Genomic DNA, 23,420 nt, shown 5'->3' with positions numbered 1-23,420 from the left:
GCTGCCTTTAGAACTGAAATTAACTTTTTTGTGAAAAATAATTTGTTAGGTACAATAACTTACAATGTGTACAGTATTGCATCACCTGTTTGTAAACATATTTTTGTAGCTGTATACACGATAAATCGAATTGATTTTTGGGTCCACACCCAAAAATCAGCACCCTCAACGGCATTCACGATTTCAACCTGTTTCTGTACTGCTTGTGGATAATATCAACTACTGATTAACATGTACAATGTCTTATTATTTGTATTTGAACAATAGTTAGTGAAAATATTGTGGTTGTCTGATCAAAAATGATACTCAAGGCATACAAGCGACACACAAGACTTGCATAGTAGCGTTGAACATCACAGTTGATACATAGGACTCACACAGTATAGGGCTAAACATCACAGTTGATACATAGGACACACATAGTATACTGTATTTGGGCTAAACATCAGAGTCGACACATAGGACTCACACACTATAGGGCTAAACATCAGAGTCGACACATAGGACTCACACAGTATAGGGCTAAACATCAGAGTCGACACATAGGACTCACACAGTATAGGGCTAAACATCACAGTTGATACATAGGACTCACACAGTATTAGGCTAAACATCACAGTTGACACAAACTTAACTAGTCATGAATGAATACCATAGAGCAAGGGCTGTAAAAAGTTCACTTTCCACAAACTCAAGTTTCATGTACCAATTCAAATACCTTCACATGAATACTTCGGCACAAAATACTTAAATTAGAAAGGTTGCCATCTGCAGTACAGACTGAGGACACACCCCCATCTATAATTGGCAACTTTACAAATTAGATCTCATTAGAAAAGATCCATCTTTATTAGGTTGAGGGCGCACTCCTCATCTATAATTGGCCAACTTTACATATTACATATGTATTAGGTTGAGGGCGCACTCCTCATCTATAATTGGCCAACTTTACATATTACATATGTATTAGGTTGAGGGCGCACTCCCCATCTATAATTGCCAACTTTACAAATTAGATCTGTCGTCCTATTCTCTTTTTAGAAATGGTCTCTCATTTCTCTTTTTTGGATGATAACGCTTGTCTAGATGAATTTCAAGAAACCTTTACACTTCAATATGTAATCATCCATATGGCATTGATGGCCAGAATTCAATTTTCACCCTTACTGGACGTAACAGAAATATAGGAAGTGAAATAAATTCTAGTATTGCCAGTCAAATCTAGCAATTTATAGAATAACTTGTACTCAATACACACAATTTCAAGGCCAATGTCAGGATTAAAATTTGGGTGATAAAAAGTTATCTTGCAGAGCTATAGAACAGATTTTCCTTATGGCTCCACTGATAAAATAGTGGTATCCATACATTGGTCTTTAAATGACATGAGATGCATTACATGCATTCAGTCACTATTCTGAGGACTTGGCAAGTTGTTGGCATTTTAACTTGTCACACAACATGCATAAATGCGACTAACCTACGACATCGTTCAAAATGAGCATGCCATAGACAAACAGTGTGATATACTGCTACAGAAATCAAGCTACAGGCAAACTAAGATGTAACTAAAACTAACTCTGTTGTAAGTGGGTGATAGTGGTGCCTTGGTTATGTGGATATAATCACCCTGTAATCAAGATAATGATAACCCTGAATGCAGTTGAATGTGCAGTCACTTGAGGAATACTTCCTTAGAGAGACACCATCCTACTGCAAGTGTAATAACATCAACATTCATTTGCCTACGTTAGTTGCCGATAGCTTGATTTCCATAGTAGTACACTCAATTTCCAACAGAAACTCAAAACACCACAATTTCATTGAAACTTCCCATACTAAGGGAAAGGACTTTATTTCAAAGACACAGATATCAGTCAACAGGTTTTGTATAATGTATCATTTGATGTTCGTATTTTCAAGTACTGCTTCCTTGTTTTTCGTCTCCGCAGGTGGAAATATATAATTTTTTTTTATACACTTTTATTTTCCCAAAGTTATCTGCATATCCAATTCTTACATGACAGGGAAATGTAAAATGTTAAATAATGACATTTCTCTGCCAAGGCAAGAGAAACGATACACTGAATGTTTTTTGTTGTTGTTGTTGCCTAGCGACTGAGAGAGACCTGCCATACCCTGATAAGCTTGTCGGTGTATCCGGCAAACAGAGTTTGTCCGTCTGAAGACCATGCCAGGGACATACACTGTGGGGGTTGTGCTTTGCTGTTGCCTGTAATAACTTCTGGACGTAATTCGTCAACAATGATCTTGCCTTCCAAGTCCTACAAACAAAGAAGAAAGTGAAATTGGTTCAATATAATAAAATTTCATGCTGCAGGAGCTGCAACTGGAATGTTGTTGGTTTTTTTGGATGGTCAAGTTGGGTATGACTTTACTAGTAAAATCTTCCTCCCTGTACAGTATTCAATCACGTGAGGGTACATGTATTATACAGCTGTACACATAATATTCTACAACCCATAACACCAAAGTAAAGCATTTTCTGTATGTACCACAATCGTTTATAGCATCCATATCAAGTGTAAAAGTATACTGTTTCATTTGCTAATCGACCACACTAGAAAGGCTGCCTGATAGGCTTGTAAATAAACCAATTGAAACAGTATATTTTTACACTTGATATTTCAGGGTCCCGAGTTTTTCAACACCAGCCTCATAATTGCAGGACAACATTTCACCAGAAACAAGTCTGAGCAAATATATGTGTCTTTTTCAAATCATAGGCTTTAGTTTCAGCTTTCATAAAATCGCAATTTGAGCATATTCCATACATACCAAAATGGTATACATGCACATTCCTAGAGTATATACATACCAGAATGGTATCCTTACATATTCCTAGTGTATATACATACCTGAATGGTATACTTGTACCTAGAGTATATACATACCAGAATGGTATCCTTACATATTCCTAGTGTATATACATACCTGAATGGTATACTTGCATATTCCTAGTATATACATACTTGAATGGTATACTTGCATATTCCTAGTGTATATACATACCTGAATGGTATACTTGTACCTAGAGTATATACATACCAGAATGGTATACTTGTATATTCCTAGAGTATATACATACCAGAATGGTATACTTGTATATTCCTAGAGTATATACATACCAGAATGGTATACTTGTACCTAGAGTATATACATACCAGAATGGTATACTTGTATATTCCTAGTATATACATACTTGAATGGTATCCTTACATATTCCTAGTATATATAAATACCAGAATGGTATACTTGTACCTAGAGTATATACATACCAGAATGGTATACTTGCATATTCCTAGTATATACATACTTGAATGGTATCCTTACATATTCCTAGTATATATAAATACCAGAATGGTATACTTGTACCTAGAGTATATACATACCAGAATGGTATACTTGCATATTCCTAGTATATACATACTTGAATGGTATCCTTACATATTCCTAGTATATATAAATACCAGAATGGTATACTTGTACCTAGAGTATATACATACCAGAATGGTATACTTGTATATTCCTAGAGTATATACATACCAGAATGGTATACTTGCATATTCCTAGTATATACTGCTACTAATTGACCATACTAGAAAGGCCGCATGCTTGGCTTGTAAATAAACCAATTGAAACAGTATACTTTTACACTTGACATGAATGCTATAAATGAGTGTAGCACATACAGAAAGTGCTTTAATTAAGTGTTACTTCTTGTACAATAATTCCAATCAAAAGACAGTGCCCCAATGCGATTGTGATTTCAACCTGTTGCTGGATAAAATCAATCCATAATCAATCCTCTTTCTCCCTAGGGGGTAGTTGTTTGTACACAACTACATACAAGTTAACCTGTACAACATTCTAATTATTGGTATATGACAATTTCCTGTGATTATACTGTTGGTTGTCTGATCAAAAGTTCAATACTTCAGTTACACCTAGTGCAGCTTCAAGAACTGGACTGATAATACATTTGATGACAAAATTTTCACTGATATCTTGTATAGCAGCATCAGGGGTTAACTCCTACAGCCTGGTGTCATCTTGAAGTATATATCAAATTCAAAGTTACTCACCCAGATTTTGATGGTTGGACCAGTAGCCGCACACAACCAGTATCGGTTAGGACTGAAGCACAATGCACTAATGATATCACCACCATCTAATGTGTACAAATGTTTGCCTTCATTCAGATCCCACAACATTGCCTGTCCGTCCTGTCAATACAAGCATGTATATGTAAATTATCAAACTGTGAAGGTGTATGTACCACAGATGTGAAGTCCCGAGGACATTGCACACTTAAGACAGAATACAGAACAAAGGAGTGACGCCAAATAGGGAACTTGCATGTTGAATGTTGCATCATGGGAAATGTGATAATAAATACTAATCAATTAGCATCGTAAACAATAATGTTATTGTTTGTAACCACAAATAATCAATTCATAGTTACCCTAACAATTGTGGGAGGTTTATTTTATCAGTAGCTCCAGATTAGGTATTACGATAACCACAGATAATCCCATAGTCCTTTGTGTCTGAGCATGCTCAGTCTGGATTACAAGTTCCCTATTGAGTGAAACTATTGAACAATTGTTTTTTGAAACACATTGCTCAGTATATCAAAATGTATTCGTTGTCTGAGCAATTTTGGAATTACATAGTTAATGTCCCACTCTGTAACTCATCTATAGTGGATGGATGTTATTGCTTGGAATTCACTCTTCTGGTGCTGGGTAGACGGTCGTATCAATCTGGGTGTTAGCACTGAGCTAGCCCTACTGAAAAGCATTTGTTGAGCTTTACTGTATTGGGAGTAAATGAAGTTCAGACATAACAAAACATAGTCTCAAATCACAAATCCTGGCAAGGTCGCAGTATACCATACTTTATCTAAAGATTTTTTTTTACAGATGGAATATTGTAAAAGTCTTCGGATGTTGTTGTTGTGGGGTGTGCGTGTGTGTGTGTGCATGTGTTGGGGGAGGGGGGGGGTGAGAGTAGGTTCGGTAAGCTTACCTTGCCACCTGAAGCACAGAGTGAACCATCAGGAGACACAGTCACACAGTTCAAATAACCAGTATGTCCGATGTGATTGGTCTTTAGCTTACAGTTTGTCAAATTCCATACTTTGACAAGTTTATCCCAACCACAGGATACAATGATGGGATTCTGGTTATTTGGTGAGAAACGAACACATGATGCCCAATCTGTATGTCCATCCTCCTGTAGAAATACAACACGACACAAACATTGTCAAACAACTCTATACATTTTATCATTTCAGGGTCCCGTGTTTTTCAACTCTAGCCTCATAATTGCAGGACAACATTTCACCAGAAACAAGTCTGAGCAAATATATGTGTGTCTTTTTGAAATCGTAGGCTTCAGTTTCAGCTTTCATAAAATCGACATTTGAACATATTCCATACATACCCAAATGGTATACATGCACATTCCTAGAGTATATACATACCTGAATGGTATACTTGCATATTCCTAGTGTATTCCAAAGCTTGATAGTTTTATCCCTGGAGCCTGACACAATTTGTCTGTTATCAGCAGAGAAGGCTACACTCAGGACATCTTTTGTATGTCCAACAAACCGACGAGTTGTCTGACCTCTGTAATCAACAAAGATGGACATAGTGTACTATTAGTAACATTCATACAACCTTCCAGTGTACTTATATCAAAGGATGAGAATATGTTGGAGCATAGCAACACTACTGATGCTTCACAGGCAACATCACACAACATAGCCCAATTTGATTGTCATCAGTACTGATTGGATAAATGTATGTGCCAAATATATAAAATCAAAAACATTAAAAAAAAGTCTGTGCTAATGTCCAATTTTCATGTTTGATATCTCTTGGTTGTCAGCTAAATGTTTCATCACTTGGGGAATACCTGAATAACTGCAAATACTATGATGTGAGAGTGTGGCATACCTGAGGTATTTCTGTGAGTATGTAGGGTGTTCTCTGAAGCCATACTTTCACAAGCATAAAGTGAAAAGGCAGCAGAAAACACTGCATGTACGACTACAAATACCTTGATCCTCTCTCTCTCAACTCGTACTTACTTGTCTACAAAAAAGTACCCCTTAGGAGAAAGAGCACCAAAGTTACATGACATATCCAAAGTATGACTTACGTTGTGAGATCCCACAGACGAAGTGTACTGTCCCAGGATCCAGACAGCGCAAACTGACCATCGGATGACATGACAACGTCACTCACAAAGTGAGAGTGACCAGTGAGGGATTTCTGAGGAATACCATAGTTGGTTTCATCACGGGTTAGTTTCCACATGATGACTGATTTGTCTGTTGAAAAAACAACAAAGTAACAAGTTTAAACTACCTGTGGAGTCCTCATTTACAACTAATTCCAAGACAGGAATGAGGTTCATATGTCTAAAACACCTGATAAGATTAACCTTTTCAAGTGAAATTGGATTATATTTACAATCTGTAGTCTCTGGGTAGCAAAAGCCATTCCTATGGAAACATGGCACGAATGCAAAATTATCACACCTTTGAATATAATTTCATTGTAAGTTCAAGCCAGTCTATGACGATTACCTGTATGGAATTTTTTGCTGGTTTAAAGAAGTTAAGCTGAAAAACCTCTTCAGAAAAAGCTTGCCAGCCAGCATTACATTAGGCAAAACAGTGGTGTTATTAGCCCTACATGTATTGCTATGGTATTGTGATACTCTGATTTGCACATCTGCTATGGTTTCATGCACAGCAGTACATGGGGGTAGTGTTATACATGTAGGTATGCACATTCACAGTATTTGAAATCTGTAAGCCACCGATCCCCACTTGTCAGAAAAATAGACTAGAAAGTGGAAGTAGGTTCATCTTTGTTAGGGACACCTGTATGCAGTTTTAGGTTTTTATTTTTTTTAAATTCGACAACTTTGCAAATCTTAGTGATGAACCATCCCTACGTATTGCTGCATATGGAACAATATCTGAGATGCAAGTCAAAAATATGGATGCCAATACATCCATAGCTACATGAGGAATGGATTACAAATAATATACATATAATTCTTAAACACAAGTTTTGTTATATTTGAGAACCTTTTTTTATAGCAAGTGAATTAACATAGTTTTCTATCTGTGTACAAATATTATAGAGTGGTGGGGAACCCTGGTAAAACAACTGGGGAATATCTACATTGTACATTCTCTAAACTCAAAACAACGTAATAGTTACAAAGTGTGTGCAACCTACCGATCAACTAAATATGTTCCTGTTGACAAATACCAAAATCAGAAGAAAAAATATTGTCTATGACGGCCCGCTGCCGTATCACAAATATTTTAATATACGAAGCCCTACTTCATTACATCCAGAGGACAGTGGTGGTCATTCATACAGCCAATACATGTCGTTATGAACTGTTCTAATCTTAAGCGTACATTATTCGTTACATCTAAATACTTTCAGAATATATTTCTCCTCTTCTATATTCCACATTTTGATTTTTACATTTCGCAATACGGGAAACGTGCAAGTCATGACATATCCATGATAAAGTTTATGGTGACTAGGTCGAGCTCAATGTGATGACCCGATAGCTGAACGTCCTCGACAATGAGCAAGATACAGCAGTTTACTTCCACTACTGAAATCAAAATAGCCTGGGAACGAAAAAGCCTTACTGCTTAAAACTTCCGGTAAACTTAGAGTTTTGTAACGAATGCAACAGCGTATTGAAACTCACATGCCATTCACTCGGTTTCAATTAAAATGGCTGACACATATGCCTACCTCTAGACGACGACAGAATCATCTCTGGAAATTGGGGTGTAGTGGCGATTTGGGTGACCGATCCATTGTGGCCCTTTAGGGTACCTCTCAGTGTCATCTGCTCTGTCATTTTGAGTTTTTTTCCTGCACTCTTGACGACGGATTAAACGGATTTTGATGGACGTGCCATTCAAGTTAGCCGACCAACATGGAGGACGGCGAAAAAGAGGATGTTACTTCGCGGAGAGGACAACAACATCGACACGAGGTGGCGCCCTTCATAAAAGTTCCGAAAGTTGTCAAATCCACGAGTCACCGTGATTACATGTACTGAATAAATGTCACTTTTGAGACTATTGTAATCGGTAAAATGGCGAAATAAAGATAAAAAAACGAAGGACAAATCCTTGAAAAATGTTGTCTGGAAAGGAAATTATATATGAGTAATGATTCAAAGTAAACACTACATATTTAAAACAATAATTTATTGGGAAAGGATAATTTGTTTTATAAACTAAACTTTTCCATGGATCCAAGCAAGGCTATAGGTTAGGTAGTGTGTGTGTGTGTGTGTGTGTGTACATGTAAATCTAAAGGGAGGGGGTTAGTATGTATTACAGCGTCAATGCTTCCCTGAGTACTTCCACAACATCAACCGTTAAATAGCTAACAAGGAATATCAACATCTAACATTTGAAAGTGACAGTAATATAATAACAGATTGGAAATTGGGCCTGTGTGAGAAAATGAGGGAGTGTTCTCCTTCAACTTCACAATGTTGTACTTTTCCAGTGACCCTTCCTTTAAAAATAATGAATAAGAGTAGCTCCCCTCCCCCTTGTCAAACCTAATTATTGCTGCAAGTTATGGTTGCATTTGGCAATTGGGGAAAATACTTTTATTCTTTATCTTATTTATTTACCAAAGATGACAACAGCTCACCCAAGTACTGTCACCTAACATTCACTGCTTAGGATTGCCAAAGACACACAACTTTCAACTTTTTATAGTTGTTTGTTTCTATTTGTGTGTGTGTGTGTGTGTGTGTGTGTTTGTTTGTTTGTACTTTCTTTAATTGACTGTTGAGCCAGACAATACAATGTAGCACTGTTGGTTAAGATTTTTTGGTGAGCCATGCTAGGCAATAAAATGTATCAGTGTTGGTAAGATTCTAGTGAAGTCAGATTATGTTTTGTTGTAGGTTTCATGACTTTAATTGTATATGGTGCACACACATACAATGCTTACCAGCCTGAGTAGAGATTTTCTGCAAAATACAATGAAAACTCGGCAGTGTGTTTCTGAGAGTGCTATACAGGGTCCTGTGGTTTTACAACAATGACACACTATTATACTATCACACGTACAGAGACACAGTCTGTAACATGTGTAAGGTACACTGTGACAGGGCGCCCTCACACATCAGTCAACAACTTTCACAACATACTTTAGTCTATCAGAGCCATAGACAAAGGAAACGACACCAAAAATGATTGATACAATACAGGGTGTATTTTTTCTTGTGTGAGAGAATACACAAGGATTAATCACATCATCAAAATAAGGTTGTCATAAAATAATACATACACTGCACTGGTCACTGATTCAAAGAATTACTTATAAAGTACTCATTACAATTAAAAAATAAATGGAAATTTCAGAATGGGATTGATGCATTTATCAGAAATGGGGATCACTTCAAAATGGGCGACTCGTGCATAAAAGTTGCGCTACTATACTGTGTCAAAAGACTGTCCCTCTGAGTATGGATCCATGTTCTCCCCATGAAAAATGGTAGGGTCAGATTACATCTGCATAACAAAAGAGTCAATTGATATGGAAATTTTCCATGTTTTCTTGTTTAACATGTACAGGTATGGTGTGTTCTCTGTACTGTTTTGGGGGGGAATTGCGTGCTGCTGAAAATCAGATTGAGGGAAACATTTTGAGAAATGTCATAGTTCTCATTTGAAACACGTGCTAAGGAAAAACATGTTTACCATACTTGTCATATTGTAGTTCCCAAGATCATACACAAAACTACATGTCAATGCAAAACAATCCCCATTTCACAGTGACATGCTGTGACACAGTGGGTTATTAGGTCTTAAAAATCTATGTGATAGGGTCAAAGGTCAAAGTGCAGTTAGAAAGGTCAACAGTCACAATTACATTTGGGTCATACAGAGTGTAAAAGGGAATTATCACATCCTTCTGTAAAATTAATAGGGAAAGGTATAGGAAAGAAGTACTGTTGCCCCATGTTTTGTATCAACAAACAACGTTGAGATTCATCTGCCTGTGAGCAGGGCAACTGATAACGCTAAACAAAAAGGTTTCTGATTGGTTTCTTAGATACAAATGATAATACAAGTCACCAATCAGCTACAGTTTTATGGAAAGAACAGAAAGTCACTTTTTGTTACACAGGATAATTTATTTGTACCAGAAATTGACTGACTCTGTACAACTCAAAACTTATTCAAAATTTTTGTGTTATTTTAGAACAAATCTCGACAGATGTAAAATCTAATGTTCCACGTAAAACAAAACATTTAGTTGTGGTTCAGAAAGTAGGAGACATACACTGGGAAACAGTAAATCAAAGTGAACAAAAAATACATTGAACTTGGGTATTCTAGGTAGTTCAATCTGACAGTGAATCAGTTTAAAGTGACTTTTACTATGGCAGTATAATAATTCAATCAGCAGAACATTCAAAAAAGCTAAAGGTGGAAGCTAACAAGAATACATACTAATCAGTTTTAAAAAGTCCAAAGAAAGGGGCTTTTGAAACTTGTGGGCCCACCCTTATTGTCTTCCTATAACAATTTCACAACTGCATTTCAAGTTTAATTTCATCACCTAAATCTAAGATCATTTTCAATTAAGTAAATCACGCCAATATGTATGACTTTAAACTCAGTAAACTAACAAAACATGCAGGTAGCAACTGTTCGGTTCTAAATCTGAACGAGTGTACACTTAAAATCCCAGTTGTGTTACGTTTTGAGTGTCTCATCCCTGCAGTCTATATTTGAACACTTGACACGATAGAAAATAAAACACAGATATATCTCTAGATAGCCACACACTGTCTACATTTGCAACAGTAATTATAAAGTGAGTACACGCTCCCCCTCCCCTTCATCCAAACTCCCTCCCCCAACCCCAAATCCCTCCCCCCAACCCCAACTCCCTCCCTGTGACGAGTGTTCGCTGCTAGAGATATTAGTGCTATTCAAGTGCTCATTCTAATTCACTCTATTCTCGTCTGGATGTAATGACTGAAACAAAATATCAAAATATTCATTACATTTCAATGAGTCCAACTGAAAACATATACACTGGACATGAAGACAATTATTATGATATACCATGGGGTGTTTTTTTGTAATTTTTTGCGATTTTTTTTCCTTCAATTTTCACCCAATTATTATTTTTTTTTACGCACACTACTTGTGTGGTTTTTACTTTGAACAATCCCACTCTCCAACACTGCACTCTCCTTTACAAGAAATAATCAGGAGTTCTACGAGTCACATGTGGTTCTCCTCGTCTTGGAGCAGGATCAAATTGTAAGCTGTAAAAAAACAAACGGAAAACAACTCTTAGTTTACAACACTTTGGATATGACCTTTGACATCAGGCCTTTCATAGAGATGACCTTTGACATTAGGCCTTTCATAGAGATGAGGTGCTAATGATGCTGGTTCTCATTCAACTAGCATATTATATCATACATGCATTTTAAAGGGAAACACCACCACAGGAAATAAATATATATTTCATAAACTTTGTGTTCTAGAGTCATTTCATGATTTCACATCACATAGATTTCATGCAATTGGCAAAAAATCACCACACTGACACCCCTATTGTTTTTACACTGGTCCACTGCAGCATCATGGGACTTAGCAGACATACATATGTATAAGATGAACACTGAATTCATCTCAAGGTAATAAGCACTCTGACTTAGGAGTCCTGAATATTGTGTTCATCTAATACAGATGCATGTCTAGTAAGTCTTGTTACTTGACAGCACTTTACATCCTAATTAATAACAACTACTCAATTTCTTGGTTGTGCTAAGTACTTCTCACGTACTACAAATGTAGTAGTATATTTACATACCAGAATAAATTGACCTTCTTATTCTATTTTGAGCCTCTAGCATGAGGTGAAATGTCAGTGCAGGTATTTTGAGCCTCTAGCATGAGGTAAAATGTCAGTGCAGGTATTTTGAGCCTCTAGCATGAGGTAAAATGCCAGTGCAGGTATTTTGAGCCTCTAGCAAGAGGTAAAATGTCAGTGCAGGTATTTTGAGCCTCTTGCTTGAAGCAAAATTCCAGTGCAGGTATTTTGAGCCTCTACCATGAGGTAAAATGCCAGTGCAGGTACCAAGAATTTGTGATTATTATTTCTGATATAAATGTACGACTTACAATGAATATTTGAGTGCATCATCTAGTTCCATTATAGCAGCTTGATTACCACATCTGTAACAATAGTTTGGAGCACTGAAGATGGTGACAACATTACGATCATGGCACCAGTTGTAACCCTGTAAGAAGCGAGAAGTACATATTGTGTTAGATGATACAGCAACATTGAAGTCCAGACCATGATCATGACTAACACTGAAGTCCAGACCATTTCTGAAGATCTCCCATACGCGACTGAAGACAGGAGGGTTTGAGACTGTGTTTACACGGACACCACCATCTCCAGACTCCTGCCTAGTAGGATTTAGTAGGTTTTTGTGTCCTGTTAGGAGGCTTATTGAGGTTTTTGTGTCCTGTTAGGAGGCTTATTGAGGTTTTCTGTGCCCTGTCAGCAGGGTTACTGATTGACAATATACTCACCTCCATGACCAACTGATGTGCTCTTGATACAAGTGTGAGACCATTAGTGTGGTTGAAAGTTTCTGATATATCTTGACCAAAAGTATAACCAGCACCACGTGGTGAAATACCCCAACCACCTCTATCATCTGGATCTGACCATAGTAAATCGCACATTGGCCCCTACAGATAAACATACACATACTCAATTAGTTCATGTTTCTCTTTCTAAAACAGAGAGTAGTGAGGTTACAGACAGTTAGATATTATTCCCTACTATTTTTCTTCATTCAGCCATGGAAAATACTGTAAACCTGGAGATTTTCGTTATAGACTTATTTTTGCTTATTTCACTGGAAAACATAAATGCAAAAGTAGTGACTAAAATGCTTTCTTGTACATTAACACAATGGACCAGTCTTGTAATTAGTACAATCAGTCTTTGAGAACTAGCTGAAGACTAAACTCTAAAAAAATTTCTGGACACGAAAATATCTAGGTTTATCTCGTGTTCTACAACTTCTCACGACGAGTCGCTATATTTTGATTTTTATAACGTTTATGCTCTAGTTAAAATCCTGTTTTGTTCAATCTGTAGTCATTTGTGTATTGAACAAATACCCTGATACCTAGTAGTGTGTGGTAATGTATAAAATGAGTGTTAGTCTACACAGTCTGTTCTCTGTACAGATAACTTACCTCATGAGGGACTTCTTGAATACGATCTAAAGCTCTAATATGATCTAGAGTATCAATGGATGGAGACAACCCTCCATGGAGACAGAATATCTGTAACAAACCAAAACAGAACAAATCAATTTTATCTCAGAACAAGAGTGTGAAACCTTCTTGTACTTTCAGAGCAACCCTTTGATAACATGAAAATCACACTGAAAACAAAATTCACAAGACTTAAGATTTTCCTTCCTCATCACTCATATTTTGATGACCTCATGACAGCGCTTCATTGCATTAGATCACTCACAAGACCAACCCACGACCCTCCTTTCCTGGTTTTTAACTAGCAAGTACAGAAGGTCTGAGAAATATTTGTTATACCATAAAATTCAGAGAAATACTAAAGTATTCTAACGTAAGTTGTTAGAAGAAAATACACTGATAATCTGTTATGTAGAACTATTCCTAAAGAGTGTGGCATGCAATTTATTGGAAGTAGAACTTAAGTCAAGAGACATGGAATGGTGAGTGTTTATTGCAAATAAGTTTATGACGGAATAAACAAGATGCTAGCTTACCTGGCCATCTACAAGAGCTGTTAGGGGAAGGTAATCAAACAAGTCTGTAAAATATTTCCATACATTTGCATTGCCATACTTCCGCAGGCATTCATCATAAAAACCGTACACTTGTGTAATCTGTCTACTCTCGTGGTTACCACGTAATATTGTGATACGTTCCATAAAACGAACCTGTCAATGATACAAATAGACATACCATCAGATATTCAAGTTACATTCAATAACTAGTCATGAAGGACGTTTCCTAAAATCTGAGTTCTTCAAAGAGAATTTATAGGATATAGGCCCTGTCGCCCACATCCCAATTATTTCATCAACAACAATAGAATTTAATCAACATGACAAAAGAGTTTATTCATATGCAAATGAACTGAGTTACTATGAGAAAATCTTGGGGCGAACACTCTGACAATGATATGCACTAGGACTTATATCCTTGTAAATTGTATATGGTGTGTTCAGGATATTGGAAAGACAAAAGATTAATTGGTTTAGCCACTGGTAGCACTGTTCAGATGTAAGTTTTGGGGCCAGGAGCAAGGCCTGTGATATATAGCCTTTTTGAAAAATCGTTTTCTCAGTGTGTTTCATACATATTCTTGGCAGTATTTTGTACAGGGTGGTAAATAGGCAAAACCTACCCGAGTTCCCAAGTCATTTTACTGAGGTTCTCCTCCAAACTTATGGTATAAAATAAGAAAAACTGCCAGGTAAAACTAATTCCCCCTTCCTGTTACCAGGGGTTCCCAGCCCTTACAAAATATAGTTCTGGACTGAAACTAACCTTAAGAGCTACTAAAAGGGTTACAGTCTCTACAGAATAATATCCACGGTCTACGTAGTCACCCATGAACAGGTAGTTTGTATCAGGAGATTTCCCACCAATTCGGAACAATTCCATTAGATCATGAAATTGTCCATGGACATCTCCACATACTGTGACCGGACACTTCACTTCCTGCACATTGGATTCTTTACTAAGGATTTCTTTTGCCTGCAAGAAATACAACAACAAAATAAAAATTAATATTTCTATTATTAATTTCAAATATGTTACAGAACAGTTTTTACCAACATTTGGTAGTATTCTTTGTTCTCCTCGAGAATTGATGATGGAAAAGTAACTTCTTCTCATTACACACACAGTAACCCTAATGTCCATGATAACACAATCATAGTAATAAATGTTAGTTTTTTTACAGTACTTTCCCACTCTGTGCTCACAGCACTTTACAATTATTACCCCTAGCATGGACCTATAGTGGCATAATAGCACTTTATACTTCCTCAACTCCCTCCCAACTAAAAGCATACAATCCATTGCAGCCTTTATAAGTGCATAGGATTAAAGCATTCACATAGCAACCTCTATCCTACCAAGTTCCCAAATAAACAGTCAGCTTGACAAGAGAAAAATTGTGGTTCAAATCTTGCCAAAGGACTTTAGTCAGTCGAAACCATGGTGTGACTCAAACCTGCTTCCTGCAGATTCCAAGCTGGCCACTCTAACTGTTCAACTATCATGACGCGTTCTCATGAAATAATATTGACAGTAGAGCTGTGTATGTTTTCACCGGTAAATCAATCTGGAGAGAACACTGACACATGTGGTTTTGCTAAGCACGATAAGTAGGTAAGCTCTGCCTGCGTTCCAATGAAATTTTTATCTATTACACATGAATTATGAAAATATGTAAGTATTCAAGCTGGCTACTTCAGAAAAATTGAAAACGAAGCTTGTAGCAGGCCATCCTAATGTTGAGTAACAGTCATCTAAAATATAATTTGTTTATTGCACAAATGAAGATGATAAATACAAGTGGATCGCACAAATAACGACTTTATCTATCGGGTGCTTTCTTTAGAACATATTTTATACATGTAGAGTAGATAATAAGAAACTGGAGTAGGTGGTAGGAATATCAGTTGAGTTCCAAAGATATCTGACTGGATATCAAGTTAAACTAAAACTCTAGCAAAATGGCGTACGTAAATATTTCTATCAAATTACATGTATCAGTTATTGATTATTACAACACCTGACATACATGTATGTTGTATGTGACAACATTTAGTGTTATTCTAGGCCATGTTTAATGCCCTCACTATTGATAACCTTGGAATCTTAAGAATTCTGTATTTATCGTGAACGTGTGACCTTTGCAGATCGAGGTCAGAGGTCATATAAGCCCAATGGTATTGAGCTAAAAGTATGTATACTGCGTGAAAAAGTTGAAGTGTTATGTAGCCATGCCTCAAGAATACAGGTAGGCTACATGTACCTCTGTTATTGAAACCCTAGCAAAAAATATCTACAAAACAACCATGTTATTCATATACATTGCACATGACACTTCCCTATTTTTGAAAGTTTGAAATACACATCTCATTTGCATATTATGATACAGGCAAGATAATGTACATGACCAATAAACTGTAAGATACGTCATCACATCGTAGTTCAGCCTATCAGGCTTGTAAGTTGTAAACCACTGAGTGAGTGCTGGCTGATAGCATGGCACGAATGTCTGTATCTGACAGACTACATGGCAGGTAAATCTTTTGGAAACATACAGAACTGCATAACATGCCATTGCAACAACTATGCAAGTACATGTGTATAGTCATTTGTATTACTGCCTACAGTGTGTTTGAAAGAAAACATACCAAATGCAATTATCAGAAAAGTCACCCCAAACGAGTTGAAGCAGCCATAAATACCACATGATAGAAGACAGACACAACACATACATTTTTGTACACGTACATGTAATCAGGCATTAAAAGCCACTCTAACACTCTCTTCAGATTAATTGAATAAGTCAGAGGTCAGGTCAAAGGTCAGTCTATCAAACTACAACATGCAATTTATCTAAGATTCACATGTACAGGACTGTGCCTCATAACTGCCATGTCACATATTTCTGATGCTGAACAAACTTGCTCTTAAAGTTAAAATGAAATCTTCGCTCACTTCCCCAACACAGTTTTGATAAGCTACTTAGGCTAAATGAACACAATATTTTCTTCATTGGCCATGTGAATGGGACTTTCAATTCACAAAACAATGTTTTTGATCAAGGTCCGTAGTAGATGGATTGAAACATCACATTCGTTTCCAATTTACTGTTCCAAAGTAACTATATTGTACAGTCCTATGTTTTTCTACTTGAAAAAAACTCAAAACATTTGTGATGTATGAAATGCTTATCATTGTCAATACAGTAACTTTTTACACACTTTTTAGCTTTTTGCAAATTTATCGAGTTACAAATACACACTTAATACATGTACATGTTGTTTCACATTGTTTTTTTTTTTCCAAGTAGAATACATGATACAGTTGTTTTATGAATTAGAAATCCAAATTACCAATTTGCCATCCATACATATATGACCACTTCAGAGTTGGGATCTACCCGTACCCAAGATACAAATTAAATGCATGTCAACTTAACCAACTGTAATGCCATACAAAAATAACTTACATCTTTGACTACAAATTCTACAATTCTAAAAACATTTCTCATAAATCTGTAACATGAGCCAAGTACCGAGTGCCTTCTAAGCCAATTTGACGCACCACTGACACATACAATTTCTAGCGATGCACCAAAATTTGATGTTCCTGTATCTCTTACTACATGTATGTGGAGACTCACAAGAAATCCAAGTTTTTCTCATTTTGACTCACAACAACAAAATGTGGCTATCGTTAGAGCAGATTAGAGGGCACAGTTAGAGCTTCATCCTTGCCACCAAGGCTGCAATGACCAATACATTTCTGCTATGCTTTGTTCAAAGAGTGTTCTATCATCCTTGAACTTTTGTAATCTACCAATGACATTATATCATAAGATTTTTACATAAAGAGAAATGGCTGATCCCAATTTTCATGAACGTGATGAGTACAATTTTGTTAAAGAGTATGCCCTTCAATGCTGTAGATATGCATATACACGTATGTTATGCATACTATATGATGACTTATTATGCAACTTAATGCAGCATTGATATATAAACTATCATGCCAACTTGCCAACATCCTTTTTATCTATTTTTAGCAAAACATGTATATCTTCTATACATAATATATATATGGCATGTGATCTAATGAAGCCTTATTTGCATATGAATAACTTCCAGAGCTTGATTTAAATAGATGACTCACTTCTACATTAGAAAATTATATATATATATAAAACAAAACACAAGTAACTACTGTACACACGTTTACATAATTGTTGCCCAGATGTGTTATACAACCATGATGTGCAGGTCCCTGGATTAATAAATTGCCTTTTTTTCATTTCCTGGTTAACAAGACACAGAAAGCCAAACTGATGTTTTTGATACATACATATACATGTACATGTATATTTCATCAAATCTGTTCAGATGTACATGTTATACTAAATTAACTTTGTCATTCCTTCCACAGATAATACAACTGCAGATGATGGTTGAAATCTGCTACATTCTATATATAAACTGTTGCTGTGTTCTCCACGAGAAATGGCATGTCTGATGATTTATGCAGCATTGCTGTAGTAACTACTAGAGATGCAAATGACATTCCTGCTGTTGTAGGCCATCCCTACACCAAAATGGCTGCGAGGAGGATACAGTTGTAAGTAATTCACAGGAAAGATAAAACTGTAGCGTGTTTTCTCGATAAATGTGCATGTTCTGATCAATTCCACAAATATACATATAAGACGTAACCAACGAATAATGTACATTGTGATCAACCATGAATAAACAGTCAACAATACTTGATACATCTTCAAATTACTACTTTCTCCCAGTACCATACACAATGTGGGGTCATCCGACAACTTGGGTGGAAGATTAATTTTATTTTGTCTGGCTTTAAAATTTTAAGAGGTCAATATTGACCACTGCAAATTGAATTCAGGCCCCAATACCAAAATTCAACGGTCACTGGAATAATGAGCTGTGTTAAATAAAATTCAAACCCTGCCAATACATGTAACCTGATGATGTACATTTGTAAGTTATTGCAATGAAATATAGTACAAAATTCCCCGTGTTAACCATAATCCTGCCAGAGTCATTATCTTTTACATGGACGTCACCTGAGGAGGGTTCAAAAAATATACGGTGTACAACACTGTATACTTAATTACAATACCACAAGAGTAATTATGGGTAATGGTGTTGCAACTATTGAAACAGGTGCTACAAATGGTCCACTGGTACTAGTAGTAGGTATAAAAATAACTGTAAAGTTCATCTCAGTGCATGATGATAATGCAAAAAACAGTTGGCGTAGATGAACACAATAGCTATGACTCATTCTTTGACAGCAAGTTTTAGGTCAAAGCTCACATTACTGATGAATATTTTATGCCATCATAAATTTATTTCCATATGAGCGTTCTACATGGGTTTTCAAAGGCTGGTCTGTAATGTTTCTCTGTTCCTATATTACAAATATCATTTCTCTCATTGAACAAAGTAATGTAGGTGCCAAGGTATCTTATAGTTGTAATTTACAACTTCCAATTTGAGGAAATGAAAATTATTTTTCTGAATCACTTTATGTTCTGTCAAATGTTTATTAAAAGAGGTATTGGAGCAAAGCTTTGATCTTGGTTGCCATCTGACAACTATAGAAGGTATCTGATCTCTGAGCCTTCTTGTGAAAACATTCTAGAGACGAGTTACGTCAGTGTCTACTGACGTTGGCATGGGAAGCATACTTGTTAGTGCATCTGTCTAGGGACCAGAGGGTCCTTGGTCCGAGTCTGGGCTCTGGCCAACCTTTCTCCTTCCATGTCTACTGCATTTGATGACATAGAAAACCACACATACATTGGCATAGGAGGTGTCTGCAATGTTGTAGCTTGCAGTATGGGTGAGAGACTAGTCACTACTGTTGTCATTTCTATTAGGATGACACCTGCTTTAGTTTGTTGCTATTCTTGTGGACAATCTTAAGTGTCAAGACATACATTGTAAAGGTCAAACATCAATTCACAAAGAAGGCATTTGCCAGCACATTTCCTATAGTGCATTGATCTGTTCTTCAGGCATAGACTGTTTGATTTGCCCATGTCAAATATAGACACAGCCATATAAAATAAACATTGAAAACAGTTTATTACTGAACAGTCTGTTTTAACCTTAATACTTCAGGGACTGCTTGTATGAATCATTACTTCCTTGTTACCACCATACTATCATATATCAATGTTAAAGTGGGTAATATCGATTGAAAAACAGTACTTTCTCATCTCCCTTTTCTCAACTTCATTCAAACTGAAATATGAAAAGTGTAATCCTGTTTTTCCCAACTTGTATTTTTTGGGTGTACAAAACAAATGCTCCCCTGATATAAAGAGGATTTTAACTCCAACACTCAGTGTCCAAAATTTAAAATTGTAATGAACTTGGACTTGATGTTTAACATCCCAGTACATGTATGGACATGTAGCTGTAACAACATTTTTCATGCATTTTTACTCATTTTCAACTTCTTGAGGTTGTTGTGTTCCCTGAAGTATGAATAACTGCCTTAGTGATCAACCCTGGCAACATCCAACAAACTTACATATTATTGCTAAAACAAGTAATCTGGTTCATCCTCCACTACACTATATATGAGCATCAAGCCAATGTGTGTAGTAATAAACAAACTTAGGGGTAGTTGAAAAAATTGAACTGTACAGTGTATTTTTCAATGGGCAAAAATATATCAAATATCAATTTCAGCACCCTCTATCTCTAAAATCAAAATAATAAATGTTTACATTTTGATATTTTAAACAGTTATTTGAGGACATACAATGTGATGGTTAGACTTCCAGGTACATCTAGTCATTATGGAGAAGGACATGTACTGAATACAGTTCAGTCTAGTAAAAATACCACACAGTATACAACTGAACAAGTTTTTTCTTGATACGTGTCTATGTTTTTCAGTATTTCCTGCTTTCGAAATTCTAGCCTGATACAATAGTTTGTAGCCTTTTAAGTTTTATAGGGCATGTCTTCAGCAAGAACGCAGAACGTAGAAAGATGGACTGACTGTCAATAAATACCCACAATTGTATTCAAGTTATGGATACCTGGATAGGGCTAGGTTTGGTTAGGGAATAGTTAAGGTTATGCTACTAGCCTAGGGACTGGTTTAGTTTATATTCATGGCTGGAAATGCAGGTATGTATGTGAGAAATAGCACTTAAAGTCTGTCATCAAGGTTTGTGAAGTAAATTAAATGCTTACCACTGTTCTACACGTCGTATCACCCACTTTACAAAACAATGATTTCTCAAACAGACTGGTAAGTGTTTAATTGTTATGAATTGCCAAATGTGAAAATTACTGCTTTATATAGTCTGATGCACAGGTTACTGTTTGACAATGTCACATAAAAACTTGACCAATCTTTTCTTAAAAGTGAAGACAGAATTCCAATACTACAGTGGTTCAATATCACATTTTCATGTGCCCATAGGTGCCACAATGAAAGTGAAAAAAAATCAGGATATAAAGAACTGTTGACTATTTGTGCATTGTACTATGGTGTATTCTCTTGTGCATCTGTGATTGTACTAACAGACAGTATCTATATATACGAAGCCATACATTTAGACTTTCTTTGTGGCTTAGTTACATCTACATGTAAATACCTGCATTAGCCTTAGTCCAGTCATGTGGAGATTTTTTTTTACTCTTGCCTTTTCCCTACTGCCTAGCATTTCACTAAAGGTCTTTTACTTAATGAAGCTTTGGCCAGAAAGCAGGTACACATTCTTATTTGGTTTTACTCCGCCCCCGCTGTGAGATGATGTCAAATTCTTACAAGGTTTTATTTTGACCCACTGTGAAATGATGTCAATAGCACTGCTATATGATTAGAACCAACAGAGGGTTGAGCTGTATGATGTCAACATGGTTTCCATAGTCAATCATCCCTGCACGAAATCATAATCTGATATTACATTTGAATACGTGACCTTGGCAAAATGCTAGGCAGGTAGGGCAAAGTCGAGAGCCAAAAATCCTTATATGACTGGACTGCCTTCAGACTACACCCGCAATCAACTATTATAAGAAGCAATGCTGCTATCATGTTATGAAGTCAAATATTCCATTCAACCAGGAAGAATGCTAATCACATAGGCATCAAAAATTCAATGCTTACATAACACTATCTCAGTATCTGGATTAGAGTACAGATAGGGACCAATATATTGTCAAGACAATCAGCATACCCCATTTTCGATAAAGTTCTACACACTTTGGTGAATTTGCAGTCGGATTTTTTCATCCTTTGTTTACATTTTGTACAACAATAATTCAAGAAGTTGTAGAAGTTGATACATTGATTTTGTATTTATATCAAAGTGATTAATGACTTCAGACTCTAAGTTTGAGATTTTCCTTATGATCTTTTTCACAATAACTGAATCGAACACCTGAGAAAACTTTTCATGCTACTTCTACTTTCAAGAATTTCATGTGATCTGTCTTCAACAACAATATTTATTTCAAGTGATATCTTACAATCTAATAACGGTAACGTTGGCAGGTTGTCACTATAATTTGCCATGTGATGACTTGACAGTTTGGGACAGTTCTTCCACATATCAAAACTCTAAAATGGCCCAAACGGGAGCTGTTTTCCCCAAGTACTACGTACGCAATCAACATCCTTACTCTTGTCTATTCTGTAGATAATCTGTGGATCTGCTTTGGGTGTGATTATACTTAGAAAACAACAATACCAAACTGTATGTCACATCACAAATTTGCATTGCGCCACAGTACTACACAACTGACTCTGTCAAAATACAGTTTTGTTGACGGAAAGATACGGATTTTGATAGCACGTACGTTTCAAAGAAGGACTCCTTCGGACGTTTATTCACGTCAGATCCTTATTTAATTCAGCACAAATACTTATTAACGACGGAGACAATTTAGCATTCAAGAAGTGGTTCTGTATGCCTTCGTTGTGATGTCGTTTGACCCGGCCGGTTTGATCGAGATCGGCCATGTTTGCATGTCTCGTGTCATTGGTTGGCAACGGTAGCGCGATGAGACATTCAGTTACTTCCCCTATATAGTTCCACTTAAAAGATAAAAAGACGTACAGAACCGTAAGGATAAACTGCACAATAATACAGTAATATGAGCAAATTTGAAATACATACCTTTTCACAAAGTTGTTTGACCTGATTTTCTTGAAGTTGTTTGCATTCATTCAATTGCTCGATCCAACCATCGAGTTCTTTCGTTAGAGATTTTTCATCCATTTTTTGCATCCGTTTCTTACTTTTGGGGCTTAAATCTGTATTGAATATCTTTACACTAATTTCACTGGAGAGTTGGATAAACTAGTGGTGCGTAATAGGTCCAGAGAGGCTTGAAGTTTGTGAAAAATTCAGAAAATTTCGATGTTCACTTCTAATATGGCCGCCACACCACCATTTGTATATGAGCCTGACGTCATAACGTTCTTGGTTTCCGACAAAAGG

General features: G+C 36.4%; 2 protein-coding genes across 2 annotated transcripts; both read right to left on the bottom strand.

Moving 5' to 3' along the window:
• Positions 1–1,840: 1,840 nt before the first annotated feature.
• Positions 1,841–8,028, bottom strand: LOC144451947 (small ribosomal subunit protein RACK1). Its single transcript, XM_078142869.1, has 6 exons — positions 7,827–8,028; positions 6,193–6,364; positions 5,510–5,657; positions 5,053–5,259; positions 4,107–4,247; positions 1,841–2,285 (listed from the first exon to the last, which is right to left on the bottom strand). The coding sequence occupies exons 1-6, from the start codon at positions 7,933–7,935 to the stop codon at positions 2,112–2,114; spliced, it is 951 nt and encodes a 316-aa protein (XP_077998995.1). The 5' UTR covers positions 7,936–8,028; the 3' UTR covers positions 1,841–2,111.
• Positions 8,029–9,304: 1,276 nt separating this feature from the next.
• Positions 9,305–23,397, bottom strand: LOC144451925 (serine/threonine-protein phosphatase 2A catalytic subunit beta isoform). The gene is made up of 7 exons (XM_078142834.1): positions 23,097–23,397; positions 14,696–14,905; positions 13,909–14,082; positions 13,352–13,441; positions 12,674–12,835; positions 12,254–12,372; positions 9,305–11,388 (listed from the first exon to the last, which is right to left on the bottom strand). The coding sequence occupies exons 1-7, from the start codon at positions 23,205–23,207 to the stop codon at positions 11,316–11,318; spliced, it is 939 nt and encodes a 312-aa protein (XP_077998960.1). The 5' UTR covers positions 23,208–23,397; the 3' UTR covers positions 9,305–11,315.
• Positions 23,398–23,420: the final 23 nt, after the last annotated feature.

Source organism: Glandiceps talaboti, chromosome 22, assembly GCF_964340395.1.
Source record: "Glandiceps talaboti chromosome 22, keGlaTala1.1, whole genome shotgun sequence".
In the NCBI taxonomy this organism is placed as follows: Eukaryota; Metazoa; Hemichordata; class Enteropneusta; family Spengelidae; genus Glandiceps; species Glandiceps talaboti.
Note: the sequence above shows the minus strand (reverse complement) of the source record. Positions and strands in the feature narration are given on the sequence as shown.

Excerpts from the sequence above, each read along its gene's own strand:
- LOC144451925 (XM_078142834.1), bottom strand. The coding sequence starts at position 23,207 with ATGCAAAAAATGGATGAAAAATCTCTAACGAAAGAACTCGATGGTTGG. Across the intron at positions 14,906-23,096 it reads TCAAACAACTTTGTGAAAAG|GCAAAAGAAATCCTTAGTAA; the intron begins GTATGTATTTCA and ends TATTTCTTGCAG. Across the intron at positions 14,083-14,695 it reads CCCTTTTAGTAGCTCTTAAG|GTTCGTTTTATGGAACGTAT; the intron begins GTTAGTTTCAGT and ends TATCATTGACAG.
- LOC144451947 (XM_078142869.1), bottom strand. The coding sequence starts at position 7,935 with ATGACAGAGCAGATGACACTGAGAGGTACCCTAAAGGGCCACAATGGA. Across the intron at positions 6,365-7,826 it reads GATTCTGTCGTCGTCTAGAG|ACAAATCAGTCATCATGTGG; the intron begins GTAGGCATATGT and ends TTTTTTCAACAG. Across the intron at positions 5,260-5,509 it reads TATGCAAGTATACCATTCAG|GAGGATGGACATACAGATTG; the intron begins GTATGTATATAC and ends GTATTTCTACAG.